The sequence below is a fragment of the Heteronotia binoei genome, chromosome 3, assembly GCF_032191835.1.
Source record: "Heteronotia binoei isolate CCM8104 ecotype False Entrance Well chromosome 3, APGP_CSIRO_Hbin_v1, whole genome shotgun sequence".
NCBI classification, from domain to species: domain Eukaryota; kingdom Metazoa; phylum Chordata; class Lepidosauria; order Squamata; family Gekkonidae; genus Heteronotia; species Heteronotia binoei.
In genome coordinates this window covers 49812808-49837392 of record NC_083225.1, presented here as the reverse complement: position 1 = coordinate 49837392, position 24585 = coordinate 49812808, and the positions used below count along the sequence as shown (strand labels likewise).

At 39.7% G+C, this 24585-nt stretch overlaps 1 protein-coding gene across 2 annotated transcripts in view; it reads left to right on the top strand.

The window, feature by feature from the left end:
• Positions 1 to 24175, top strand: part of CCDC138 (coiled-coil domain containing 138) — a 34815-nt gene extending 10640 nt beyond the window's left edge. The window contains exons 11-16 of one of the 2 annotated variants that reach the window (XR_009555174.1): positions 1638 to 1754; positions 3126 to 3318; positions 8953 to 9129; positions 21005 to 21143; positions 22164 to 23458; positions 23908 to 24175. Coding sequence is in view for 1 of the 2 variants with exons in the window: in XM_060233764.1 (XP_060089747.1) it covers positions 1638 to 1754; positions 3126 to 3318; positions 8953 to 9129; positions 21005 to 21143; positions 22164 to 22335 (798 nt within the window). In the remaining variant the exon portion in view is untranslated. Of the gene's footprint in view, positions 1 to 1637; positions 1755 to 3125; positions 3319 to 8952; positions 9130 to 21004; positions 21144 to 22163 lie in introns of both variants that reach the window. The other variant, XM_060233764.1, reaches the window with a different exon arrangement.
• Positions 24176 to 24585: the final 410 nt, after the last annotated feature.

Sequence of the window (24585 nt, the reverse complement as noted above, 5' to 3'; positions counted from 1 at the left end):
TGGCTACCCACCTGACATATTGTTATACATACATCCATATTTTGCTACTCTTATTAATTTCAGTGCACACTTTGTAATAACTTTCTCAAAAATACTTCATCAGGTTTCTGTTGTTCCAGATTTTCTTAGAAAAATCTCATGCGTTACTTTAACATAACAGTTGTACAATGTTTTTAAATTAGACAAGATAAGATGGGAGGGGGGAACCTTACACATTATATGAATATGTGTAATGACCTAGGTTATGGTTCTCAAAATAAATGTGTACGCTTCTACGGAGCAGCTTACAATATTCATTTAAAGTCACAATCACAGAAATGACAATAGAGTTAAAACCAAATGCAGACAGGACAGTAGGAGTTAATAGTACATACTGAGTCTGCTAGTGATTCTTCATTGCTTAATATGGCTTAACAACCTCACTCTAGAGAACCTCAGTTGGTAGATTATTCCCAGCAGTGACACATAAGAGCAGGCCATGAGAGTCATGTAGGATTGCTCATGAAGAAATTCTGGGTCTTGTTACTGATTCTTGGATCTGGCAGTGATACTAGACTCGCCCCTAAGCAGTGTTTCTGTTCACTACGGGTGCTTTGGGGGGTATGTTGTATGTTACAATCTGCTTTGATTTTCATAGTTCAGTTTTCTGATCTTTTTTATCTTGTGCACTCCAGGTGGACAGAAAGTGCCATTGCAAAATCTGCTCTTAAATTAATCTAGTAGTTATAAATTAGTAACATTTCCATGGGAACTAGGGGCTTCTGATGCTGTTGTGTGTTGTTGCTGAAGAGACCTGTTGTGTGTTGCTGCTGAAAAGTCCTGTACCTAGGCATTTGCCTAGAACGGTGAGCCAGGGGTTTGTGTGCCAAATTAGGCTTTCCCCACATGACTTCAAATAGAAAAACAATTATTTGTATTCATTTTGCTGGCCTGAATCATTCTTCCTTGATGGAGCACTGTTTTTTAAGTTGATAATTTTGTATGGCCCAAGAATGATGTTATAAATATCCAAATGGCCCTTGGCAGAAAAAAGATTCCCCACCCTTGCTGTAAACCTTCCCTTCATGTTGATAACATAGGTAAAATACTGGGAAATAATATGTATGATACCATCTTGAAATCTTTGAAAGCAAGATGTTGGCATCAAGCAATGGAAAAGTATTGCATTAATGCCTTTCTTGTGAACTCCCTAGACACATCTGGCTGTCCACTGTTGCAAACAGAATGCTAGCTTAAGTGGACTGATGGTCACCTTCCAGCTAGGGTTTTGTTCTAAAGATAACAATTCAATACTAATATAATTTCATAAAAACCCTTCCATTTTATGATATTGATAATATGAGCATACTGTAGTGGTTGGAGTGTCTGGATCAGACCTGACAGACCTGGTTCAAACCCCAATTGAGCAAGAAAGCTCATTGAGTGATGCTTCCCACTATCTCAGCCAGCTTACTTTACAGGATTGTTGTTAGAATAGAATGGAGGAAGGGGAAGAACATCGGTTCCTTGGAGAAAAGGTGACGGAAAGATGAATGGACGTGAAAGATATCCACAAGAATGAACTTGCGTGTAGAATCTGTTGGCTGGATCCAGTTCATTCCAAATTGATGATGATGATGTCCTCTTGTGTGTTACAGATCTTGCCTCTAGTTGCTGAGCAGCTTCAGTGGATGCCCTTTGTGAATCCTAACTTGCACATGCTTGTGGTTAAATTTATTTATTGGGCTATCAGGCAATTAGATGGTGGGACACAGGTGAGAAATATTTATGCAAAGTAGTTCATTAGCATTTAGATAAGATTGTTTTCCTTCCAGAGGGTTTCAGTTATTAATTATACTGTAAGTTGGATGTGCATTTGAGGCAGGGTTTTCATTCATTATTCTTTCCATAGTAGCAAAATGATTTCCATGATTAATATAGTTATCATACAAAGAGTATTGTGAAAGGAAACGGTGGCCGTTCTCATGTGATTAGAGGACTGAGATCAAGAATTTGATTTTGCAGAGAAGGCTAGAATCCTAATTCCAAACACATTATCAGGAAGGTAGCACCATTGTTTTCCATTTTTCCATTTAATGAATTCAGGGTCAAGCTGCACTCCATTGAAGTCATTTATAAAATGTAATTAATTCTTAATACACTGTGGAACAGACACCTAGCTTCCTTCTGATTGGAACCTCAGAAGTGGTTCAGCTGACAAGGTAGATAGCCATGTTAGTGACTCAAGGAAAGCTCATACCCTGCCACAAGTTTTGTTAGTCTTCAAGGTGCTACTAGTCTCTTGCTCTTTTCAACCGACAAGAGACTGTGATGTTATTCCTCCTCTAAGGAACTCTAAACATCTCTTCTTTTCAAGCTTGTTATTAGTAGTAAATCGTATCAAGTGCACTATCAGTTGAGTACAACAGATATTTAACACAGTTCCATTGGTTAATGGAATTATGTCCCTATGAAAACTGTGGTTCACACTGTACCTGTACATACATCACAGTGCAGTCATGTCAGCACTTTATTAACAAATCCTTTGACAGAATCCTAGTATAATGTCTTGATATAGAGGAAATCAGAGTTTGAATATGGTAGGTATCTCAACACAAGCCTCTCCTGTGCAGAAATTAATTTTTGCTAGCGCAAATGTACATATAATCAGGAAGGGGACAGTCAGGCACAAGTAACTGTATTTTCAAAACTGTTAACTAGAAGAAAAATTTCAGGGGGTATTTCCTGTACTGCACTGAATTAGATTATTTGCAGTGTGTTTTCACTTGATGACTGCTACTGTGATTCACTAGTTTCAGCATCTTTAGTTCTTTTTGCTTTAATTCAAGCTTGCATAATATGTGAAAATTTCTAAATTCATACATTCAGAAAAAGCTTATGAATGTAAATAGTGTTTGTTTAGGGCAACAGTGTTTAGAACCTCATTCTTTAATATTTTTATCAGAAATACCTGCTTATTGTATCAGACCAGCAGCATCAACTCAGACATCTGATTATAAGAGAAATGTCTAAAATATTATAAGAGAAATGTCTAAAACGAATAGTGGTCTATATGGCCTTTGTGCCAATTGAATGTACTTTGCTCAGTAGAATAATCCTGTTGTCTTCGTGCATTTGCATAACAGCATACAACATTGATATCAACAATGAGAAGATTGGGTGAAGACTTGTTTAAAGGTGTTTCACCAAAAGGAAGTCAATATGTTTCTTCTGAACATGCTGCTGATCTTAAACTTAAGACAGCAACTTTCTTTAAGAGCAGAAGTTTACCATTAAGACTTCTGTCAACTTTAATTATAATCAAAACAGTGACACAGGGTAAGTTCAGCAGATATTTTAAATTTCAGTATCTTGTTTGTGGTGTCTCCCAATGTGTTTAAACATCTAAGAAACTACAAGAATGTTCTCATCTCAGCTGAATTATTGCTGAAGTTAAGAGAAAAGGGTAAGAGGGAGTGCTAAAGTACATTAAGATTTATTCTAAGGAAAAAATGCTAGTTAAAATCTGCTTTACAATGCTGTCATATGGATTGGATCTAAAGTGCTGTTATGCCAACATAGCAGTAATTAGGCTGGCAGAACAGTGGTGTGCTGTTGGTGGAGAGGAGATAGCCAGTTCCCCACTGATAGTGCAGTCTCTCGTTTTGCTCCCCCTTTGCTCTTCATAGGGGTCCCCTGATTCCTGGATACAGAATTTTGTGGAGCTCAGTAGGAAGGGGGAGGCAGAAAAGTACTGTGCCATGAGTTTTGCTCCATTTCTGGTCTTTTGGATCAAATCCTAGTTTTAACTGTAGTTGGGATTTTAGAAGAACTGTACTTGGGAGAAGTAGAGTGACAGGAAGGAAAGAAAGAGATTGGGCAAATGGTGAGCAGTATGGTAGTTGTGGGAAGTGACTGGAGATTTTTTTGGGGAAGTGATGAGACCCACCAACTCCACCCTGTGAACATTAATATTATGGCAGAAACTACTTGCATACTTCAAACATCTGAAAACAAAAGCTGTGTAATACTTTTTATTAGTACCACAAATTCAGTAAGGTAGATAAAAACAGGAATGTATTGTGAACTACAAAATAAAAAACCACCTGAATCCACAATAGGAAAACTGTGACAAGCATACAGTTAATAAATAGTGTTCAATATAACTTTTTAAAGTGTGCAAATGTGCAGAAAACTGAACAGTATATTATAGAAATATAAGAAACATCAAAAAGGAGTTTGCCAGCCAAACCCAGTGCTCATCAGACCATTTCTGTGTATTTAATTTTAAAACAACCACCTAAGGTCTGTATGCCAAAATCAGTTGTGTTAGTCTGCAGAAAGCCTTAAGAGGACACATTTAAAAAAAATAAACAACAGAAATAATTTGCTTAAGTAACTCTTATCTCCCCCAAAATGATTAATCTTAATTCATGTAACTATAAACAGCCACCATAGGTTCAAGTCAAATCCAGCTATACAAAAAGCCAATTCAAAAGAAGCAGCAAAAAAAGTCTGTGGGCCCTGCTGTATGCAATGCAAAATAATATCAGCTGTCATTCAAATTAGGAGTCAGTTCTCTGAATAGAAGCTTCTGATCATCCTCTTAAAGGAAAAATTGTTACCTTAGAGAAACATGACCAAGCAGGATGGTTTAGAATAAATGTAGTCTATCAGTCCATGCCTTGTAGCAGATAGTATCCAAGGTATACATCTAAAATACTTCTCATTGGAGAAAGATTTTATTGACAGAAGACTTGCACATGGGGCTTATCAAGAGCAAAAAACGCAGCAGGGCTATGGTTCTTCTGTACAAAAAAAAAAAACGAGCCACCAGAAGTGCCTCTGAAACATCTTTCTTTGATGTTCAGAAATCCTGTTTCTTAAAAACTGATATGGACTTTTCAGAACAGAAATGACCTATGTGGAGTTGGGGGAAAATGCCCCAGTTTAAAAGATCTGCCAGTTACAGGGTGCACAGCAGTGTGGAGTTGAATTGTTAGAGAGCTATTTACACAATCCCTGCACCTAAAATGCCCAAATGTCCCAGAATATTACCAGCCTGGATGTTCAAAAAGTGGAAGAAAATGTTTCAGGGCTCTTGACCTTGAAGCTTCTTCTCTGCTTCCTGTATATAGACTTTCTTCAAGAAATAATGTAAATTTTAAGAAGAAAGTATATAGTGTGAGATGTGACCATGAAATATAAACAGAATATGCCAGATAATCCAGATTGATATGTAATTTCAGATAGTATGTAGGCAGTGTTCTGCTTTAAAGTTACAGTACAGTAGGGGGCATCCTAACTAAGGTTTTCCAAGTTCAAAAATTGCTTCGGTTTATATTTGACAGATAGCAAAGCTATCTGCTTTCTGCTAGTTGAAAAATATTCATAATAAGGGAAACATATTTGAGATTTTTGGTAAAACATATTTTTCTGAGATTACTGTTGAGCACTAGACACACAATAATGGTGAAGGACCCATTATTAACATTAGGTCATGTGAAGTTAAATGTGGACTGAAGAGCTAGAAAATTATTTTTTAGTAAAATTTTTGCACCAGTACATACAATGTTTGTCAAAGATGGGTGATTGACTTGAGTCAATAGTGTTACAGTGCAATCCTATGTAGAGTTACTGGTTTTAACTCTGCATAGGATTGTATTGTACTGTTAGTCTGCTTGTGGGTGTACCCTTGGTCTTGTTTCATTGATATGTAAAGTCCCTGAAGTGCATACAAGCAGTGCTTCTTCTTGAAATATTTAATTAATTTATCTAATTCTCAACATATCAAAATCTGTGGATACTTAAATCTAGAGACTGGAGCCAGGGACAGACAAGGCAGTTCTACAAATCTGAGGAAAGTCTTAGTTTCTGTCAGTAAAAGGTAGGTGGAGGAGGCAGGTCCTTTCACTGGGTGAAAAAAATGTGTAGGAATGTGGATACACAGAGGAAAGTGCAGCAAGGATTTTTCATTTAGCGGGGCACATTTTTTGTGGGGCACAATTATGCTTATACGTAAATAAATAAGTAGACAAATTAAAGCAAGAAAATCACACTCACAAAATGAAGTATGTGTTTTAATTCTTTTTTTTTTTTAAAGAAACTGAGCCGCCAAGAGTCAGGCATTCCTTCCCCCTTCCCCCCCATCCTGACATTGTGATTATTTTAAAGATTGATTCCTGTGAATCTTCAGGTGATCATTACACAGTATTTCCATTGGATCTCCAGGTTCCACCTGGAGTCTGGCATCCCCACACCCTAAATGCAGACATTGGGCTTATTTTAAAGATTGATTCCAGTGGCTTGGGAAAGAGAGAGGCAGAGGCAGCAGGGAATTGAGGCGTAGCAGCATTTCTCTTGCTTTGCCAGCTTGGGGAAGAGAGAGACAGAGGTGGCAGTGAACTTGAGGGCGCAGCGGTGCTCAGCTTGCCTTGCTGGCTTGGGGAAGGGAGAGGCAGAGGCCACAGGGAACTGGAGGGAGCAGTGGCGCTCAGCTTGTCTTGCTGACTTGGGGAAGAGAGGGGCACAGGTCCGGAAACAGGAAGCATCTTTCAAAAGCAGAAGGCCGATGGCAGTGGCAATGAGGAAGAGCACGAGAACTTGGAAGCTGGGGTAGTAAATGGTGTGGCCAGGACCCTTGAGTGTTAAATTGGTGGAGCCAGGATCCTGGGGGCCCCACCATAGCTACGCCCTGTGGGGGTGGCTGACAAAGGCAGGTTGGCTGGTGAGTGGGAAGGAGAGACATAAGCGAGAAAAGGGGAGATGCTACAGGGTAATCTCTCTAAGGGTAGGGAAAGAGGAAATAGGGGAAAAGGAGAAAATGAAATGCTCCCCACAAGTCTTCTGTGGGTTCCCCACTCATCAGTATATCTTCATTCTGAACCTGGCCACATCCATAAATATTTAAATCTGGAGACTGGAGCCAAGAGCAGACAAGATAGATCTTTCTACAAACCTGAGAAATTTAAAGAAAAATCTGAAATCTTTAAAAAAAATGACGGGGTTAATCCCTTCCAAATAATAGAAACACCACCAGTTAGTTCCTTTAAGATCTCGATGGCTACTAGGCAGATGGCTAAGCAACCACAACAATATTTCAGCCTTAGTACCAGTTTGTGTAAGATAAAGGCAGGAGGTAGGAAGGGGACAGGGTCGTTTTGGCCTCTCAGTCCAGCCCTGCTCCTTGTCTTGAAGGCAACATACATGTCATATAGTTTACAAACCTAGCTGTAACAATGACTACCAGACAACTCTGGTGCCACTCTACTTGCCTTGAGCCAGTGGCAGCCTCCACACAACTTTCATGACTTGACTGGACCCAGCAGTTGCCACCACACATGTCATCTGTGCATCTTATTACAACATGACTTTTGCAGTCTGACCAGACTTTTCCCAGGGAGAAGCTGTTGCAGTCTGACCAGACTTTTCCCAGGGAGAAGCTGCCAGGGGGAGGGAAGGAAAGAAAACTGAAAGTCAGTGTGGTTTGGTGATTAAATGTCAGAGTAGGATTGGGGTAACCCAAATTCAAATCCCCACTCTATCATGGAAGTCAGGGACCTTAGGGACCATCTCTCCCCATATATTCCCCAGAGGGTACTGCGATATGGTTCTCGAAATCTATTGGTAATCCCTGGACCGAGGGAGGCCAAACTGAAAGTCACCAGAGAAAGGGCCTTCTTGATTGTAGCCCCCCACTGGTGGAACCAATTGCCAGAGGAGGTGCGGGCCTTGTGGAGCCTTGTCCAGTTCCGCAGGGCCTGCAAGACCACTCTTTTTCAGCTGGCCATTTAAGAAGGAATTTACTGTAGAAGGAATATCGTCGCCATGGAAAAACTGTAAGATACGTAACAAAATTTTAGCACCAAATCAATTTAGATGGTTTTAATGCATGATTTATAGTATTTGATTTATAATGTATGATTTATAATATGCATTGTTTTAATTGTTGAAGTTTTTATGTTGTGAGCCGCCCTGAGCCTGCTTCAGCAGGGAGGGCGGGATATAAATTAAATATTATTATCATTACTATTATTAAAGTTTGCTGGGTGACCTTGGGCCATTGGGTCTAAATTACCTAATGGGGTTGTTGTGAAGATAAACTGGAGGAGCAGAGAATGATGTGTAAACTGATTATGGTCTCCCTGTGGAAGAAAGTCAGGCTATAAATGGAGTAAGTAAATAAAGCTGAATCGGTGGGGGGGGGGGGGGGGCAGATAAAAGAATGGTTGGTTTGTGAGTGGGTAGGAGAAAAGCAAGCAGAGAAGGGGGAGAGGATGTGACGGTTGTCAGGAGGAAATAGCATGGTGAAGGCAATAAGGGGGAAAGACCCCTCACAAGTCTTTTCAGGTTCCCTTGAATAAACAAATGGTAGAATTTTATTTGTTGCTTCAGTAAGATGTTACAAATGTTAGCATTTAGACTTTTATAACTGCAGATTAAAGATTAGACTAATTTTAAACTCCACACATAGCAGGAGTCTTTCAGGTTTGGGATTCAACAAAAATGCCAAGTTCTAGTCTTTAATTTACCTTTATATAAAATGAATGAGTTCTATTTAATAATCCTGCGTTTAAGTTTAATGTTTCAAATGCATTTTGGCAAATTGACAACTGGAAAATATTTTTTAAAAACAATTTATGCCGGTTTCTCAAACCTCTTTTTAAATATCAGTTCCGCGGTTATTGTCTGTAGAAGCAAACACAACAAATGCCTTATGGTGCCTTAAGGACTAACATATATTGTGTTTTTTATGGAGTGGAGCCCACTTCATTAGTGCTGTGAAGGAAAAAAAATGTAAACAGCAAAAGTAATCAATGGCTACCACTGGACCTCTTGCATTTTATAGCCTTTTTGTTTTATCATTATTTTTTCCTGTGTGCCATAAATAGTTCTGCTGTAGATCCTTGTTTGATGTGTGATTACAAACAGCAGTGTGCGTTTTTAATATCTACATTCTGATGTACTTCCTAGCTGATTACTTGGCTCATGCCTTTGATGCACTTTGCATGGATCTGAAGACAGATGAAGGAAAGGCCTTGTTTCTAGACTATCAAGCAGTGCCTATTATACTGAGTCACATAAAAATATCAAGTAAAGGTCTGCTTTCCAATGCCCTTGACAGTTTACTGCAGATGACAACAGAATCCAGTAAGTGTGTTAAATTGCAACCAGAACTTTAATACTGATGTGGTTAGGCTCCTTGTGATTATGAAACTGCATTTGTAAAATAAACATTCGCTTGGTCACCTGTTTCAAACAAGCTTCACTTCCATGAAATAAGCAGGAACTGTTAACGAAAACCCATTTGTTGTTTGTTTTTTAATTTAACAGCTATTCTGCAGAAGGCATGCTGGGGGCAGAGTGAGCGCCCACAAGTCTTTTAGAATTTTTCAAAACTCATTTTGGCTGAATACTGTTTAAGTTCTGTAATCTTATTGAGGAAGGAGCAAAGTGGGGAAGAAATATTGTGTACACACCTCTTTAAAAGAAAAGTAATATCCTGATTATTACATGGTTTATTTGGCTAGATATAATGTGAGTGGGATATGGCCCGTAATCCCCCTCCTTCAAGTACCCCTGTCCAGAGTTGAAGGTCATACAAAGTTGCACTCTAAGAAACAAAGATAAGAACTACTACTTCTAGATATTCTCACATGATTTAATGAATGTGGTCTTTTGGGAAGGATGGGGTCAGGAAACCAGAATATTTCCATAGGGACCCAAAGAATATAGGATCCAATTAATAGAACTGCAGAATTGAAGTATCTGGCAGCACACTACAGGGCATTTCTCCCCAGACCTCTCCCCCCCACCCACCCATATAATTAGAATATTTGCATGGGCTGCTGATTGCTTTTGTTAATTTAACCTGCTGACATTTGAATGTTAATCACTGGTCACCATGTGTAATCTCCTTACATATTAACAATTCAGTAAATTTTCTTTGCTGGCATATATAAACCTGCAAGGAAGAGTGTTTTTGCACAGAAAATTTCACAGTGCCGTGCATCTTACACAGCAGTTAAATCGGTGAGATAATTATTTTGTTAATTTATCTGGAAGAATCAGTGTCCTTTCTCCTTAGCTTGTAGAGACTATGTTTTTTGGCTGCCATCTATTAGAAAAGATTTTCTTCTGTCTCTAAGCTGCCATCTTTTGGTTGTACAGTTGCATAGAATTTAGCAACATCTTCAGATGTGCCTCCAGCCAGATATAATAATCATTCTGCATTAAAGTCTTGCAGTTAGTTGAACTAAAAGACTAAGAGAACGCCACACATTCCTCTGCTTGATCTTCCACTGAGATAAAGCAGTGCTAAGCTCTCATCCCACGCTTTCTGCCTAAGGTGATTATGCTGTTTCATCTTAACAAGGAAATATCGCTCCCTTTTATCTTAAGCCCCCTACACACCAGTGTCAGGAGAACAGTTTTACGCACATCATACGTTGTTGGGAATGCATTTTTAATGTCAATTGTACAAAATATCCAGAAGACAAGACAGTTGGGTAAGAAGCTTTACCAGAAAAGCTCGTAAACAAGGATAACTGGACATTACATGCTTTTGCTTTACACATTACTTGGGTTGGCTGGTGAACATAAAAAACAAGCCAATCACAGATTTCTGATAATATGTTTATAGCATGATTATTATTTTTTCTCATTAAGTTGCAGCTGATTTATGCTAGCCCGGTAGGGTTTTCAAGACTAGAGATGTTCAGAGGTGGATGCTTAGCAACCCTGGTATTTCTTGATAGTTTCACATCCAAATATTGACCAAGGTTGACCCCATATAGCTTCCAGGATAGCCTAAGCTATCCAGGTGAGGACAATATGCACAGAGGTAGCATGTTTACATTAAGTGTATGCTTGAAACTTCATCTGCCTACATCTACAAAAACTATAATTTGTAAGGTAGGCTACATGAAAAACCCATTTCTAAATAAATAAACTATAATCAGACATATTTTGTAATGAAGAGGGCATGCGCACACATGGCAACAAATTTTCCATCGTTTTTAATGCATTCTGTATTGATGATTGCTAGTTTACATAGGTCTATCGATATTAATGGCACTTTACAGAGTAGCAAGCAAGAAAAGTTTGCATCCCAAGGAGATTAGTTTTAATTTCAGCACTGGGGGAGGCAAATCATAACTATTAAACCTTCAGTTCATTCACACGTACTTACTTTAATTACGGAATGAATCACAGAGCTGGAAGCAACCTCTAGGGTCATCTAGTCCAACCCCCTGCACAATGCAGGAAACTCACAAACACTTCCCCCTACATTCACAGGATCTTCATTGCTGTCAGATGGCCATCCAGCCTCTGTTTAAAAGCCTCCAAGGAAGGAGAGCCCACCATCTCCCGAGGAAGCCTGTTCCACTGGGGAATCGCTCTAACGGTCAGGAAGTTCTTCCTAATTTTGAGCCGGAAACTCTTGATTTCATTTCAACCCACTGGTTCTGGTCCTACGTTCTGGGGCCACAGAAAACAACTCCACACCATCCTCTACATGACAGCCCTTCAATTACTTGAAGATGGTGATCATATCACCTCTCAGCTGCCTCCTCTCCAAGCTAAACATCCCCAGCTCCTTCAACCTTTCCTCATAGGACTTGGTCTCCATATCCCTCACCATCTTCGTCGCCCTCCTCTGGACCCATTCCAGCTTGTCTATATCCTCCTTAAAATGTGGTGCCCAAAACTGAACACAATACTCCAGGTGAGGTCTTACCAGAGCAGAGCAAAGTGATACCATCACATCACGTGATCTGTACACTTTGCTTCTGTTGATACAGCCCAAAATTGCATTTGCCTTTTTAGCCACCGCATCACACTGTTGACTCATGTTCAGCGTATGATCCACTAAGACCCTTAGATCCTTTTCGCACATACTACTACTAAGACAAGTCTTCCCCATCCTATAACCATGTATTGAGTTTTTCCTACCTAAATGCAGAACTTTACATTTATCCCTGTTAAAATTCATTGTATTGATTTTAGCCCAGTTTTCCATCCTGTCAAGGTCATCCTTTTTCCTGTTTCTGTCTTCTTCTGTGTTTGCAACCCCTCCCAATTTAGTATCATCTGCAAATTTAATAAGCATTCCCTCTATTCCTTCATCCAAATCATTGATAAAGATGTTGAACAAAACAGATCCCAGGACAGATCCTTGAGGCACTCCACTTGTCATTCCTCTCCAAGAGGATGAGGAACCATTCACAAGCACTCTTTGGGTGCGATCTGTCAACCAGTTACAGATCCTACGGTAACAGGATCCAAACCACATTTTACCAACTTGTCAAAAAGGATAGTATGTGGAACTTTATCAAAAGCCTTACTGAAATCAAGATAAACGATGTCTACAGCATTCCCCTCATCCAGCAAGGTAGTCACTTTCTCAAAAAAAGAGATCAGGTTAGTCTGACATGACTTGTTCTTGAGAAAACCATGCTGGCTCTTGGTAATCACATCCATTCTTTCTAAATGTTCCAGGACTGACTGTTTGATTATTTGTTCTAAAACTTTTCCAGGTATAGACGTCAAGCTGACGGGTCAGTAGTTACCTGGATTGTCTTTTTTCCCCTTCTTGAAGATGGGGACAACATTCGCCTGCCTCCAGTCTTCCGGTACCTCTCCTGTTCTCCAAGAATTCTCAAAAATAATAGCCAGAGCCTCAGAAATTACATCCGCAAGCTCTTTTAGAACTCTTGTATGCAATTCATCTGGCCCTGAGGAGTTAGTTTCATTTAAAGAAAGTAGGTGTTTATACTACCCCTATGCTGATCCTAGGTTGGAACTTCATACCCTCCTCTTATATGTTCTGTTTTTGCCATGTTGAGCAAGACTGAGGAAAAGTAGGAATTGAGCAGTTCCGCCCTCTCTTCATTACCTGTTATAATTTCACTTTCTTGCCCTCGCAATGGGCCTACCATGTCCTTGCTCTTTATCTTACTCTGAACATAAGAAAAGAACCCATTTTTGCTGTTTTTAGCATCTTTGGCCAGCCTAAGCTCATACTGAGCTTTAGCTTTCCTAACTTTTTCTCTACAAGCACTGGTGATTTTTTTATATTCATCCTTGGTTATAAGGTCCTCCTTCTAATTCCTAAAGGTGTTTCCTTCTTTACTTTCTGGAAAAGGAAGTTGTCAGCAAGACAAGTCAGGAATCTATTTGACTTTTCATTTTTAGTAGAGTTGGACTTCCAACTCATGTCTGGGTAATTGAAATCTCCCATGATTACTGTATCTCTCCTCTCGGAGAACTTTGCAATCTGCTGTAGAAGTATCTCATCCAAGTCCTCTGCTTGACTTGGTGGTCTGTAGCAGACCCCCACAATAATATCACTATTTCTTACTTCTTTTATGAGGATCAGCACTTTGTGGAAGAGGGAACATTGAATTGAATTACCACATTCTTAGACAGATATTTTTAAAAGGCTTCAGTTCTCATTCTTGATTTTCCAACTATTTAATGGCTTTGTTTCTATAGGAAACCAATTTTAGCTATGTAAGACAGTCTAAAGTGTAGTATAAACAGTGCTGCAAGGGTTAATCCATCACATCCAGTGTAGTTTTAAAAGACAGCTATAAGGATGCCGTGTCCCAGTACTTTCTTTCTCATTTTATATGTCTGTGTAGTATTTTAGGTTCTGTGTCTCCCTTTTAGATATAAAAGATTAGAGGAAGAAGCAGACCAGAACACACTGCTCTTATAATGCTGCCTTGTGTTAACAGAAAACAGAACTGACATAGCACTATCTGTGGCTTGAGTTTTCACACCCTCCTAGAACCTTAAAGAGTTAGTGTGACTTTACATTACAAACTTTCAACCAGCACTGTGGCAGAGGCTGGTTGAGGGAAAGGAGAATGAACCTTTACATTTTTTTGTCTAATAGCGACATGACAAGACTGATATTCATTTATATTACATTGGGTTTATTAGACTGCCCTTCCCTACAAGTAGGGCTCAGAGTAGCTTACAATAAAAAACAGGTACAATAAATAGTTTAAATTAAAACCAATATTAAAATACCTGAAACATACCAATAGATGCAGTACACTTTCCAAGACGACAGAAAATATTTTCGCTTCTCTAGGGAGGATGGGTTGTAGAAGGGGTGTATGTGAGAGAGTGCCAGATTTTATACTGCCTGTCGCTGTCCTCAACCAAATGCGTGGCAGAACATCTCAGCCTTGCATGCCCTGCAGAAAGGTAATAACTCCCTCAGGGTGTGGATGTTCTCTTGCAGAGAACTGGTGATAGAGCAATATAGTGATGGAGCAATTCTTGGATAGAGAACCCTTGCTGTTTTTTTAACCAGTGTGGGTTTTTTGGAAAAATGTGGGTCAACCTCTTGTTAAAATTAAGACGTCTATGGTTTGTATAATTATCTACAGCAATCAGTTAGTTTCACTGTTTCTGATTAGTACAAAGATGGTTACTACTAGGGTTCTTGAATATCAGACTTTTGGCATCTGTTATGCTTACCACTTTTGTGTGAGTAGGAATGTGTGCATTCTTAGCCAGACATACGTAAATATAGTTGATTCATCTGTAGTTGCCAGGGCAGTTGTGGTGCCAAATTCTGTTGTTTTGCATCCTCTCTATCATTGTTTCGGATTTCAGAACTCTTATCTGTAACTGGGAAAATTAAGGATGTTCTTTGATTGGAGGAATATTTGAATCCTTGTTCTTATTCGGGGAGGAGTCAGAATCTTGGCTTCCATCAGCAAATTCAAATTTTTATTTATGCAAGATGCAGGCAGAAAGAAGTTACTAGGTGAAGTCAAGGCTTTTTTTGTAGAAAAAGCCCAGCAGGAACTCATTTGCATATTAGGTCACACCCTGACACCAAGCCAGCCAGAACTGTGTTCCTGATTTTAAAAAAAAAGCCCCGGGTTAAGTAATGGCAATGTGAGATGGATCTGGGTTGAGATTATTGGATATATGAGTGACAGATTTGGCTGATGCTTGTTTAGAAAGGCTAGGGATAGCTGGCTTAGGCCAGCTCTTGATTCATCAGATTTCCAAAGAAGAAGAAGGGATTGGATTTACACTTCACCCTTTGCACAGAGTCTCAGAGTGGCTTACAGTCTCCTTCCCTTCCTCTCCCCTCAACAGACACCCTGTGAGGTAGGTGGGGCTGAGAGAGCTCTTTTGAGAACTGCTCTTGAGCGAACAGCTCGGTCAGAACTGTGGCTGACCCAGGGTCACTCCAGCAGCTGCACATGGAGGACTGGGGAATCAAACCCAGTTCTCCTAGATTAGAGTCCATGCACTTATTTATTTATTTATTTTATTTGTTCGATTTATATCCCGCCCTACCCCACCAAGGCGGGCTCAGGGCGGCTTACAATACAAAATACTAACAATAAATCAGTTTAAAATACATTAATGATTATACAATAAAATACATAAAAATACCTAAAACTCGCATCAATATACTATGCTACCACTTCCTTAAATCAATTCTTCAAGTATTCCAGTACTCAATATTCTGATGTTCATAAGTTTAAATATTCAGGCATCCTGATATCAATCAGTTGTATGCCAACCGGAAGAGGGCTGTTTTACAGGCCCTGCGGAACTGTTCAAGGCTCCGCAGGGCCCTCACCTCCTCCGGGAGCTGGTTCCACCAACAGGGGGCTGCAATCGAAAAGGCCCTGTCTCTGGTCGCTTTCAGACGGGCCTCCTTTGGCCCAGGGATTATAAGGAGGTTCTGAGACCCCGATCTCAGCACTCTCTGGGGAACATGTGGGGAGAGACGGTCCCTAAGGTAGGTAGGTCCCAGGCCATAAACCACTTAACCACTACACCAAACTGGGTCTTGTAAAAACTATCTTGTAAGGCAGATTCCTGGATGGTCCTAGAAGGTTAATTATTGTCCTGCAAGCCTCAGTAGTTAATTGTAGCCTGAATTTTGATGAGTCTTCAGGAAACCATAGCATAGAGTAATTGTCAGGATGTTTCTGGGCTTCCATAGGAATCTGGCTGCTTTCTTGCACTGACATCTTGATAGTGTGTAGCTGGGTCTTAATAGCAAACCTTTGTCCTCCTGCAGTCTCAGACACTGCAAGGCCTGACAAGTCATTGGGGGAGGCTCTCATAGGATAATAGTCTCCTGTGTGATTTGTTGCTTTATTAGACTGCATCAGGGAGATTGGGAACTGAAACAGCGTCATCTGTTTGTTTTGAGACATCATTCCTGATATTTATGCCACACTAGAAACTGTACAAAACAGATAGGAATTTTCAGCATATAATAGTTTCCAAAACAATAGATTGCTGAGGCAGTACCATCACAGATTCTCATTAACAATATACACAGAAATTCACAGAAATATGCAAACAATGATAAAACCCTGAAATCCAAAGCTGGCGGTGACAGCTTCAATACACGGTTGCATTCATTTTCATTTAAAGGTGAAGATACATTTTACCAAAGTCCATGCAATCAGGTTATTGAAAATTCTCACAATAGTCCTGAAAATCCAGGCAGTGATATTCCCCTGTAACATTTAAACTATAATAACAATAAGCTAGATCAGGACTATAAAAAGCCACAAAGTAGGACGCATTTCTAGTAATTGGCGTGTTTTGTAGACGCTTTATCAATATCATTGGCTATTTCACAATCCTGTCTTTTGCATCTAAGGCACACTGCTCTATCGTTCTCTTTGCTCTCTCTGCTTATGGAAACTTTTTGGAAACTAGAAACTGTAACATCTCAGACTTCATGTGATGGAAAAAATAGTAGTTGGACATACAGGAATTTGACTAAAATATAGAAAAACAAGCATGTGGCTGTACTGGATGGAGATCTTCACTCGATAGAGAAGTACAGGCAAGCAAGGCCTGGCCTTTGGCATGCTTCTAGTACTGTGTATGTTAGTTGCCTTGAATTTTTCTTCATTAACATAAATATTTTTAAAATTCAAATGATAAAAATTTCCATGGTATTTTATTTCAAACCTGTGAAAGTTTACAATAAAAACGTAAGTGTAATTAATCTGCTGTTACAAGTGAACAGGGTGAAACTAGTGAGTAGGATTCAGATGGATACTGTGAATCAACTTTACCTATTCCTCAATAACATCTCTTTGCAGCATTGTCATCTACCCAGTTACACATTTTGCTGAGACTCTGAATGTCAAAAGGGATTCCTGTTTTAATTACATTGTTCCTTTCTATTGCAACCTTGATTTAAAAAGCCTCTTCAAAGCAATTATTCACTCCCAACAATACTGGTTTTTTTTTTAACTTTGACATTTCTTACAGTGCCACATAGCTTGTTAGAACTGTGGCATCTCTCCAGTCTCTTCTCTTATAGCTTCTTGCACTGAGTGAAGGTTGCTCAGGAGGGATACCAGTTGGGTTTTCCCCACTCAGCCTGTTTCCTGCATGTGGTATGCATGCCCCCCTGGACTGAAGCCAGGTGTTTGCTTCTGTGGAGCCATCTGCTACTGCATAAGAAAATTATTTATTTGAAGGAATAATGGGATTCAGTAGTGAAAAAATGTCATCATCATGATATGTTTCAGTAGATTAAACTTGATGTCCTAGTAAAATAAGAGAGATGATTTGCAATAGTGACAGTCTTACACCTGACATACCTGAGCAAAGTTGCAGCATGTCAGTTGTTCCTGCGTATTGTTCCCACAATAAAAATACAGAGTATGGAAATCTCAACCAGGGATGTGCAAGTATACCCAGTCTTACATATGATTATGAAGTCCTGTCACCTGGAACAATTTATATATATAATGCAGAGCACTCATTATCAATCTAGGGCTTGTGTTGAGTTATCACTTTCCAGTAAGGGTTGTACCTTCCTGCCTCAAATCGCTAAAAAAAAACCCCTTCCATCTGATCCAGTGCCCCTTTATGAAAGAAGTGCTCTAGATTTGGAGAGCATAGATGAACAAATTGGTTCCTGCATAACTCCCTTTAATCGTCTTCTTAGACCACCCACTTAGACCACCCCATGTTTTTATAAGTACCAGCAATTCAGACATTGAGAGACAAGGTGGTCTTTTTTTTTATCAAAGACAAACTAATAACAGGGGAGCTTATTGTGACCAAACTCCACAATATAGAGACTGACTGGTTCCAGATCCACCTAGTTAGCCATTTCCTTTTAAACCCCGTGGTTGCCCAGCAAGGAGGCCTCTACATAACTTTGAAGCATTAATTTGTCCAAGCTCCTGCAAATTAAGACAGTAAGTCTTTCTCTCCCTCATCTATTATGTATTTAACCTAAGGATGCTGTGTCACTATAGATGCCCTACACCTGGCTTCAAAGGCTAATATTAGCAACACTCACCAATTTGAAATTTGGTGTTCTATTTGGACCAAGCAACCCTTTCAAACAGTTTCTTCCACTGTTAAGAAAAGAGCTATGCAATTTCTACATGGGTGATTCCTCTCCCTATCAAAGATGCAGAATTTATACCAGAAGACTTCCCCTTCATGCTGATGGGCCTGTAAAATAAATAGTTCTTTCATGTGGAGTTATAATATTCCCAGGTCCCTCAGTCTTTCTTCATAGGGCTTGGTCTCCAGGCCCCTGATAATCCTCATTACTTCCTTCTGCTCCCACTCTATTCTATGCACATCCTTTTTGAAGTGAGGTTTCCAGAACTGCACACAGTAGTCCAGGTTTGGCCTGACACATGTGATGTACAGCAGGACTATGACATCTTGTGATTTGGATGTTATGCCTCTGTTGATGCACCCCAAGTCTGCATTAATCTTCTTTTGCCACTGAATCATATAACCTGGGAGCCCATTTACCACATGTTTAGGGAGCACACAGTCCCCATGATGCACTGATGCGTGTGTTTGATGGTGTCCCATTTCACATGGATGTAGTGTCTGAAGAGGGCTGTAGAGTATAATTAATTGATTGCCCTACCAGCAAACCTCTAGACTCTTTAGAGCTGTAGTGTTATGGACCAAGACCCTGAGATGTGCTGCAGTCCCTTATAGAGTTACTATTTGATTGTTCTTTGGGCAGTTCTAGGCAAATGCGTACACACTGACAGGTGCAGTTTCTTATCACAGGGAATAGTCTGCCACTTCTTCTTTGATTCTGTCATACTTGCAACTCAGTAGATCCCATGCTTTTGTATGAAGACTAAGATAAGTCCCAGGCTGAAATCCACTGCCTTGAAGGTCAAACAATTCAAGTACACTTCATACAATTTCGTGCCCATTAAGTCAAGATCAGGCAAGGTGTTTTCATGTCTGTGGAATATTTTAACCGTTGAAACTGTCTGCAGCCTTTCTGTTATTATCCACCCTCTTGATCATATTCTGCTTGTGTTTTGTAAAAGAACATTTTTCAGAAGTTTGCAAAATTTTAAAAAATACTCTTAAGTTTTGTTGAGGATAAGCTTTCAAATCTCAATTTGTTTTATGACTTTTGCCTATAAGGATAATACTGTTTGGAACAACATCTTACATTAACTGGATGAGAATATGTGAATATCCAGATTAATACCTAGATTTTTCCCCACTAACTTTGAAGTGTGTAGTTTCAGCATTGTTTAAAAAATCAGCTAATAATTTATGCAATTTACATTTGTGGTTGCAAAGTTCTGAATGTTTTGTCCCACATTATATACAGAGCAATGGCTTTTTACACCTGGCATTACAAGGAAATGACGAGGTATGGTTGAGCAGCAGAATTAGCACTACTTTGCCCTTAAACTGTTGTGCTCTAGAATTCTGTAATCAAAATAGAAACCAGATCTGTGTTTTACGTTGATGGTAAGGTAAGGGGAGCAGGCACTGGTATAATTAAGGAATACAACCACCTAGAAACCTAGAGTTTTTGTAAAGGCATTCATTCCATTGGCTTTTGCTTCCTTGTCACTAGAAAAGCAAAGTAGCTGAAAGTCATAATTCTTAACACCCACAAGTTCTTATTACATTTAGACATTTGTTTGAGATTCTAATGGCTGCATTTAAGCATGATTAAGAAGTAGGGTCTGCTACCAATCAGAGATGTGCACCCCCCCAAAAAAGCTTAATTTATGTATGTCATTGCATGTTTTTATTTCCCACTGGTTTCAATGTAAGCAAATTTCTGAATGTCACCTCCCCCCCTTCCAATTCATTTGGGATGAGGGTCTGTAAAATTGTGCTCTCATGCCCAAAGGATTTAAATGGTATGACTGGGGATAAGGGGAAGGGGGGGAGGACACTTGTTTTATATGGGCAGAGGGAAGTGTTTGGCAAGTGGTATGGCAGAATGGGCACAGTTTAAAATTAGAAATAGTCATAGGACACCATGTTTAGCATACATCTCTGTACTGGATGTGTAGGAATTTGGTAAGATTGCAGCTGGTAGAATTGCTACCCAGCCCTTCTGTCTACTGGATAACACTAGTGTACAAGTTTCTCCTCCTTTTCCATAGTGACATGCTTAGGAGAACCAGAGGCCTAGATGCTTTGGATAATCTGTGTAGTAATATTCCTTGTAGAATTACCTATATTCATAGCCCTGGGCACCCACATTATAGCAACTAGCATGCCCAGGCAGGCTCCGCTAGAAAGCTAGCCAGGCCTCACCTTGCACAGCTTCGTAGAACAGACAGGATAGATACATAGTGGTAAGACTGGCCATAGTTTCTGGCTCAATCTCTTGGAGGGCCATTCTTCTTGATGAGGAGGCTAGCACTCACCAGCTGAAATCACAAAAGTAGGAGAGACTAAGTCTGCTTTTCTAAGGTGATTTCAAGCCACCTGGGGGAGTTCAGGAAGTTTTATCCCGGTTTTTTGGTCTGTGCAGGGTCTAGATGTGTTTTTGATTAGCAGTCAAAAATGAAACCATGAAAGCATTATTGTTAGTAAGCAGTACATCAGTAGTGATACTGGTGCTGAAGTTGGACTCTGGAATGTTATATTGATGTAGTTGAGGTTACTGGGTGTGTACCATATACTTTACATTTATAATTTTACTATCCCATTTAATCATATTTGTTAATCATAATCTTATTACTTCCTTTTACAGGGTTTCTGCACCGGTTTCTAGAAGCATGCAGCAATGAGTCCTTCTTCCGTATTTGTTCAGTGCTACTTCGAAACTCTAAGTTAGATATACAGGTTCTTGAAAAACTCAGCATTCTACTTCAAAAGCTCTCAAAAATTAAGTAAGTGTTATATTCTTCAAAGAATGTCTGTAGATCTTTTCTCCCTGCTCTTCTGTCATTCTTTTATATCTCAAGTGAATATGTAGAAAAAACAGGAGTAGGTAAATTCAGAGATGGCACAGGCAAGCACGGCCCTCTGCTACAGCTGGGAGGAACCACCCCCTCCCGCTGATATGCAGAAGTGCTGTCCTCTTGTGAGTGGGGATATTTGTATCCCAGGGAATCTTAAGTCAGATTTTATTCCAAGACAGGGTGTGGAGATTCAGCTCATATCCAACCACAGTGTACTCGAGAGCATTTCTGTTTTCAAATAGAGGGCTGCAATTTCTGCCGGTTCTCCACACCCATTGCAAGCACCCACTTTACCCTGTGGTACTGTTCCTAAGAGTTCACAGGAATGCAACGAGTGGTGGTGGGGCTCAGTGAGCTGAAGTGGGAAAATCCTGCTCTGCAGAGTCCAGTTCATGAGCAGGTCTCTCAGAATTTAAGCCAGTATTAGACAAAGGAGCAAGGTTTCCTGAAAACTTCAGTTAATTCCTAAGCACTTTTATTGAAATTAGTTAATTTTTAAAAAGTCATTCCAGACAGCACTGCCTTTAGTGTTTCTTTTTAAAAGAAAATTAAAAATGAAATCAAAGACTTCACCTGTTACAAGCCTTCCATTAAACACACAATATTGTCTACTTAAGGGCTGCCTATTTTCATTGCTTTTTTGTTGACATCCGTTCTGTCAATGCATTATGCCTTGAAGCCACCTTTACTTCACAGTAATATTATTGTAATTTTTGTTGGCCATCCATTCATTTATACTCCAAACATGCATAACACAGGACACATAGAGCCACACGTTTTACATGATTTCTTTTTTAAAAAGGGAATGACAAGTATTTTAAGCAGCTGTTTAGCTCTGTCATCCAACTGAAGTTCTTGCTGTTCTTTTGATGTCCTTAATTTTACAAATATTTCTTGGGAAATTGATGTCCTTAATTTTACAAATATTTCTTCGGAAATATTTTACAGGAGTAATAAGAAGATGTTTGAACTGTTTACTGTTCACCTGATGATTCAAGAACTGCAGAGGACATCACATCCCGAGCATGCTTTTTTATGCATTAACCTCAACTCCATTCTCTTTAATTTGGGTTTGACAAAAGGCAACCCTCTTGCCAACAGTCTAAAGACAAGTCAGTAACAAGCTGCATTTTACTTAAGAGTTCTTTATTTTCCTACAGGTTGTTTGTAGTACATGAATTGATATGTGTGGGGGAGGAACTGGTCACATTGAGTGCTCCAGTGTTCTTGGAACGATCAGGATGGGATAGTTTGCCATTTTTAAATTAAACTGAATAATGGTTTTTGTTCCTTTCGTAAACATTTTATAAGTGCAAGTGGTCTTGATCCAGAGAAATGTATACTCAGAAGTATCCAAAGGTGGCTGCTGTCAACAGTACTGGACAGATGACTGCTTTGAGCTGATGGGCGACAAAATTCATTCTCCCATTCTTCCCTTGTAAAAGTTGATCAGTGCTTCCAAATCTGGCTGGGAACCTTATCTGCAACTCTAATCCCCTTTTATGGAATTAATTTCTGATTCATATGGCAAGGATGGCAAGATTCTTCAGCCCCCATGTGCACAATCGAGTCTCTTACATGGCAATTAATACATTTGTGCCAGAAGAGTTCCTCCACCCCACCCTGCTGAATACCCATGCCTATCTTTGCTGCATAACCCAGAGATGTAGTCAGTAATGCAGAAGCCCTCTAATTTAGACCTCCAAGGAGTGCTGGGCAACTGGGAGGGCAGCTTGAAGAGGCTTCTGCTTTCTGTTTGGTCAGTGTGGCTCTCCAGCTTCCCCCCCCCCACCCACTTCCCAACTTAGCAGCACCTGCTTCTCTTCTCAAGTCTGCAGTGGGAAGACATTCAGAGTTCTAGGCAGCAGCATGGGTTATTGGCAAGCTAGAGGAAAACCCAGAAGAGATGCTAAAAAGGCATCATTGCTTTCCTGATACTTTTTCAAATGAGGAAAGAGGCACAAAAACCCTAGGCATGTGTTTCTGTTCAGCTAGTGCTGTAGTTGGGGATCCATACTTGGGAAGCCTGGTTTCTGCAGTTCAGACTGCAAGGCCTTAAGCCACCTGTTTGGCAGAGAGTAATATCCTCAAAGCTGTATAAGCAGGGTTTAAAAAAAAATGATATTAACATTTATACATAAATTTCGTGTTTATCTCTTTTAGGGATTATTCCAGTTAGTGAAGCCAAACAAGAAAGATTGGTGCTGATTTTCTGATTTGTTCACCATAGTGGCTGTTTTTTTGTTTTTTGTTTTTAAATTTATTTTTGTATCCCACCCTTCCCCGCCAAAGGCAGGCTCAGGGCGGCTCACAGACATGGAGCAACCATGATTTCAATAAAATACAAACAATACAAAAGACAAATTAAAATACAATTAAGTTACCATTGTAAATTTGGTTAAAATTGGATAAAACAGCTGTTAAATGTTAATAGTTAAGGTGCTACAATTCACAGTCATATATTAGATGGCTAGAAATCAATTTAGCCGGGTTCTATCTTGAAAGTGAGCTGAAAGAGGGTGGTTTTGCAAGCCCTGCAGAACTGATTCAGGTCCCGCAGGGCTCGCACCACCTCTGGAAGTTGATTCCACCATCGGGGGGCCATAGCTGAGAAGGCTTGCTCCCTCGTTATTTTCAATCTAGCCTCTCTTGGCCCAGGGATTTTTAAAAGGTTTTGGGAACTAGATCTCAGTGCTCTCCCTTTCAAGTGTATATATATTGCTGTGCTTTATGGATTCATGGTGATTTTTGGAATGTCTTGGTTCTTATGTTCTCTTGAACATGCAAGTTGTTCATATAGGACCGGGATGGCCACATTCTTTAGCCTGGAGAGTTGAATTCTCCTAGGCCGTGACACCTTGTACATTCATGCCTTGTCTGGGAAGTGTCCATCTCCTGTTCCCCCAAGCATTTTAATGTAAAACTAAATCAAAATTAAAACTTCCTAATTATATGGTGAATTCTTTGTCAGTTTTTCTTTGTTATTCTGTGCTAATCGAATCTTAAAAGATATTATTCTTGTTGGATTCACAATCTTGTGTGTGTGTGAATTTTTCACATAAGCAGTTGGTAGGTACAGTTGTGGTAATCCAGTGATTCACATTTGATAGTTATATTTGTTGCTTATTATAAACTGTTATTACCAGATTATGTGTTTAAAAATGTAATAAGCCAAGTGACTAAACCTAGCCCAGTCCTACTTGAAAGCAGATTAGCGAGTCGGCCTTAGAAAGATCTTGGGGTGACCCGTCCCCCAAAAATGATATAATCAGGTGAACTTTGAAAGTGTAGAAGTTTCTGCTACCAGCTATTTTTTAATGTGGATGTTGGAGCACCGGCAGAGTCTATGTTTGGTACGGTCCTGTTCCCT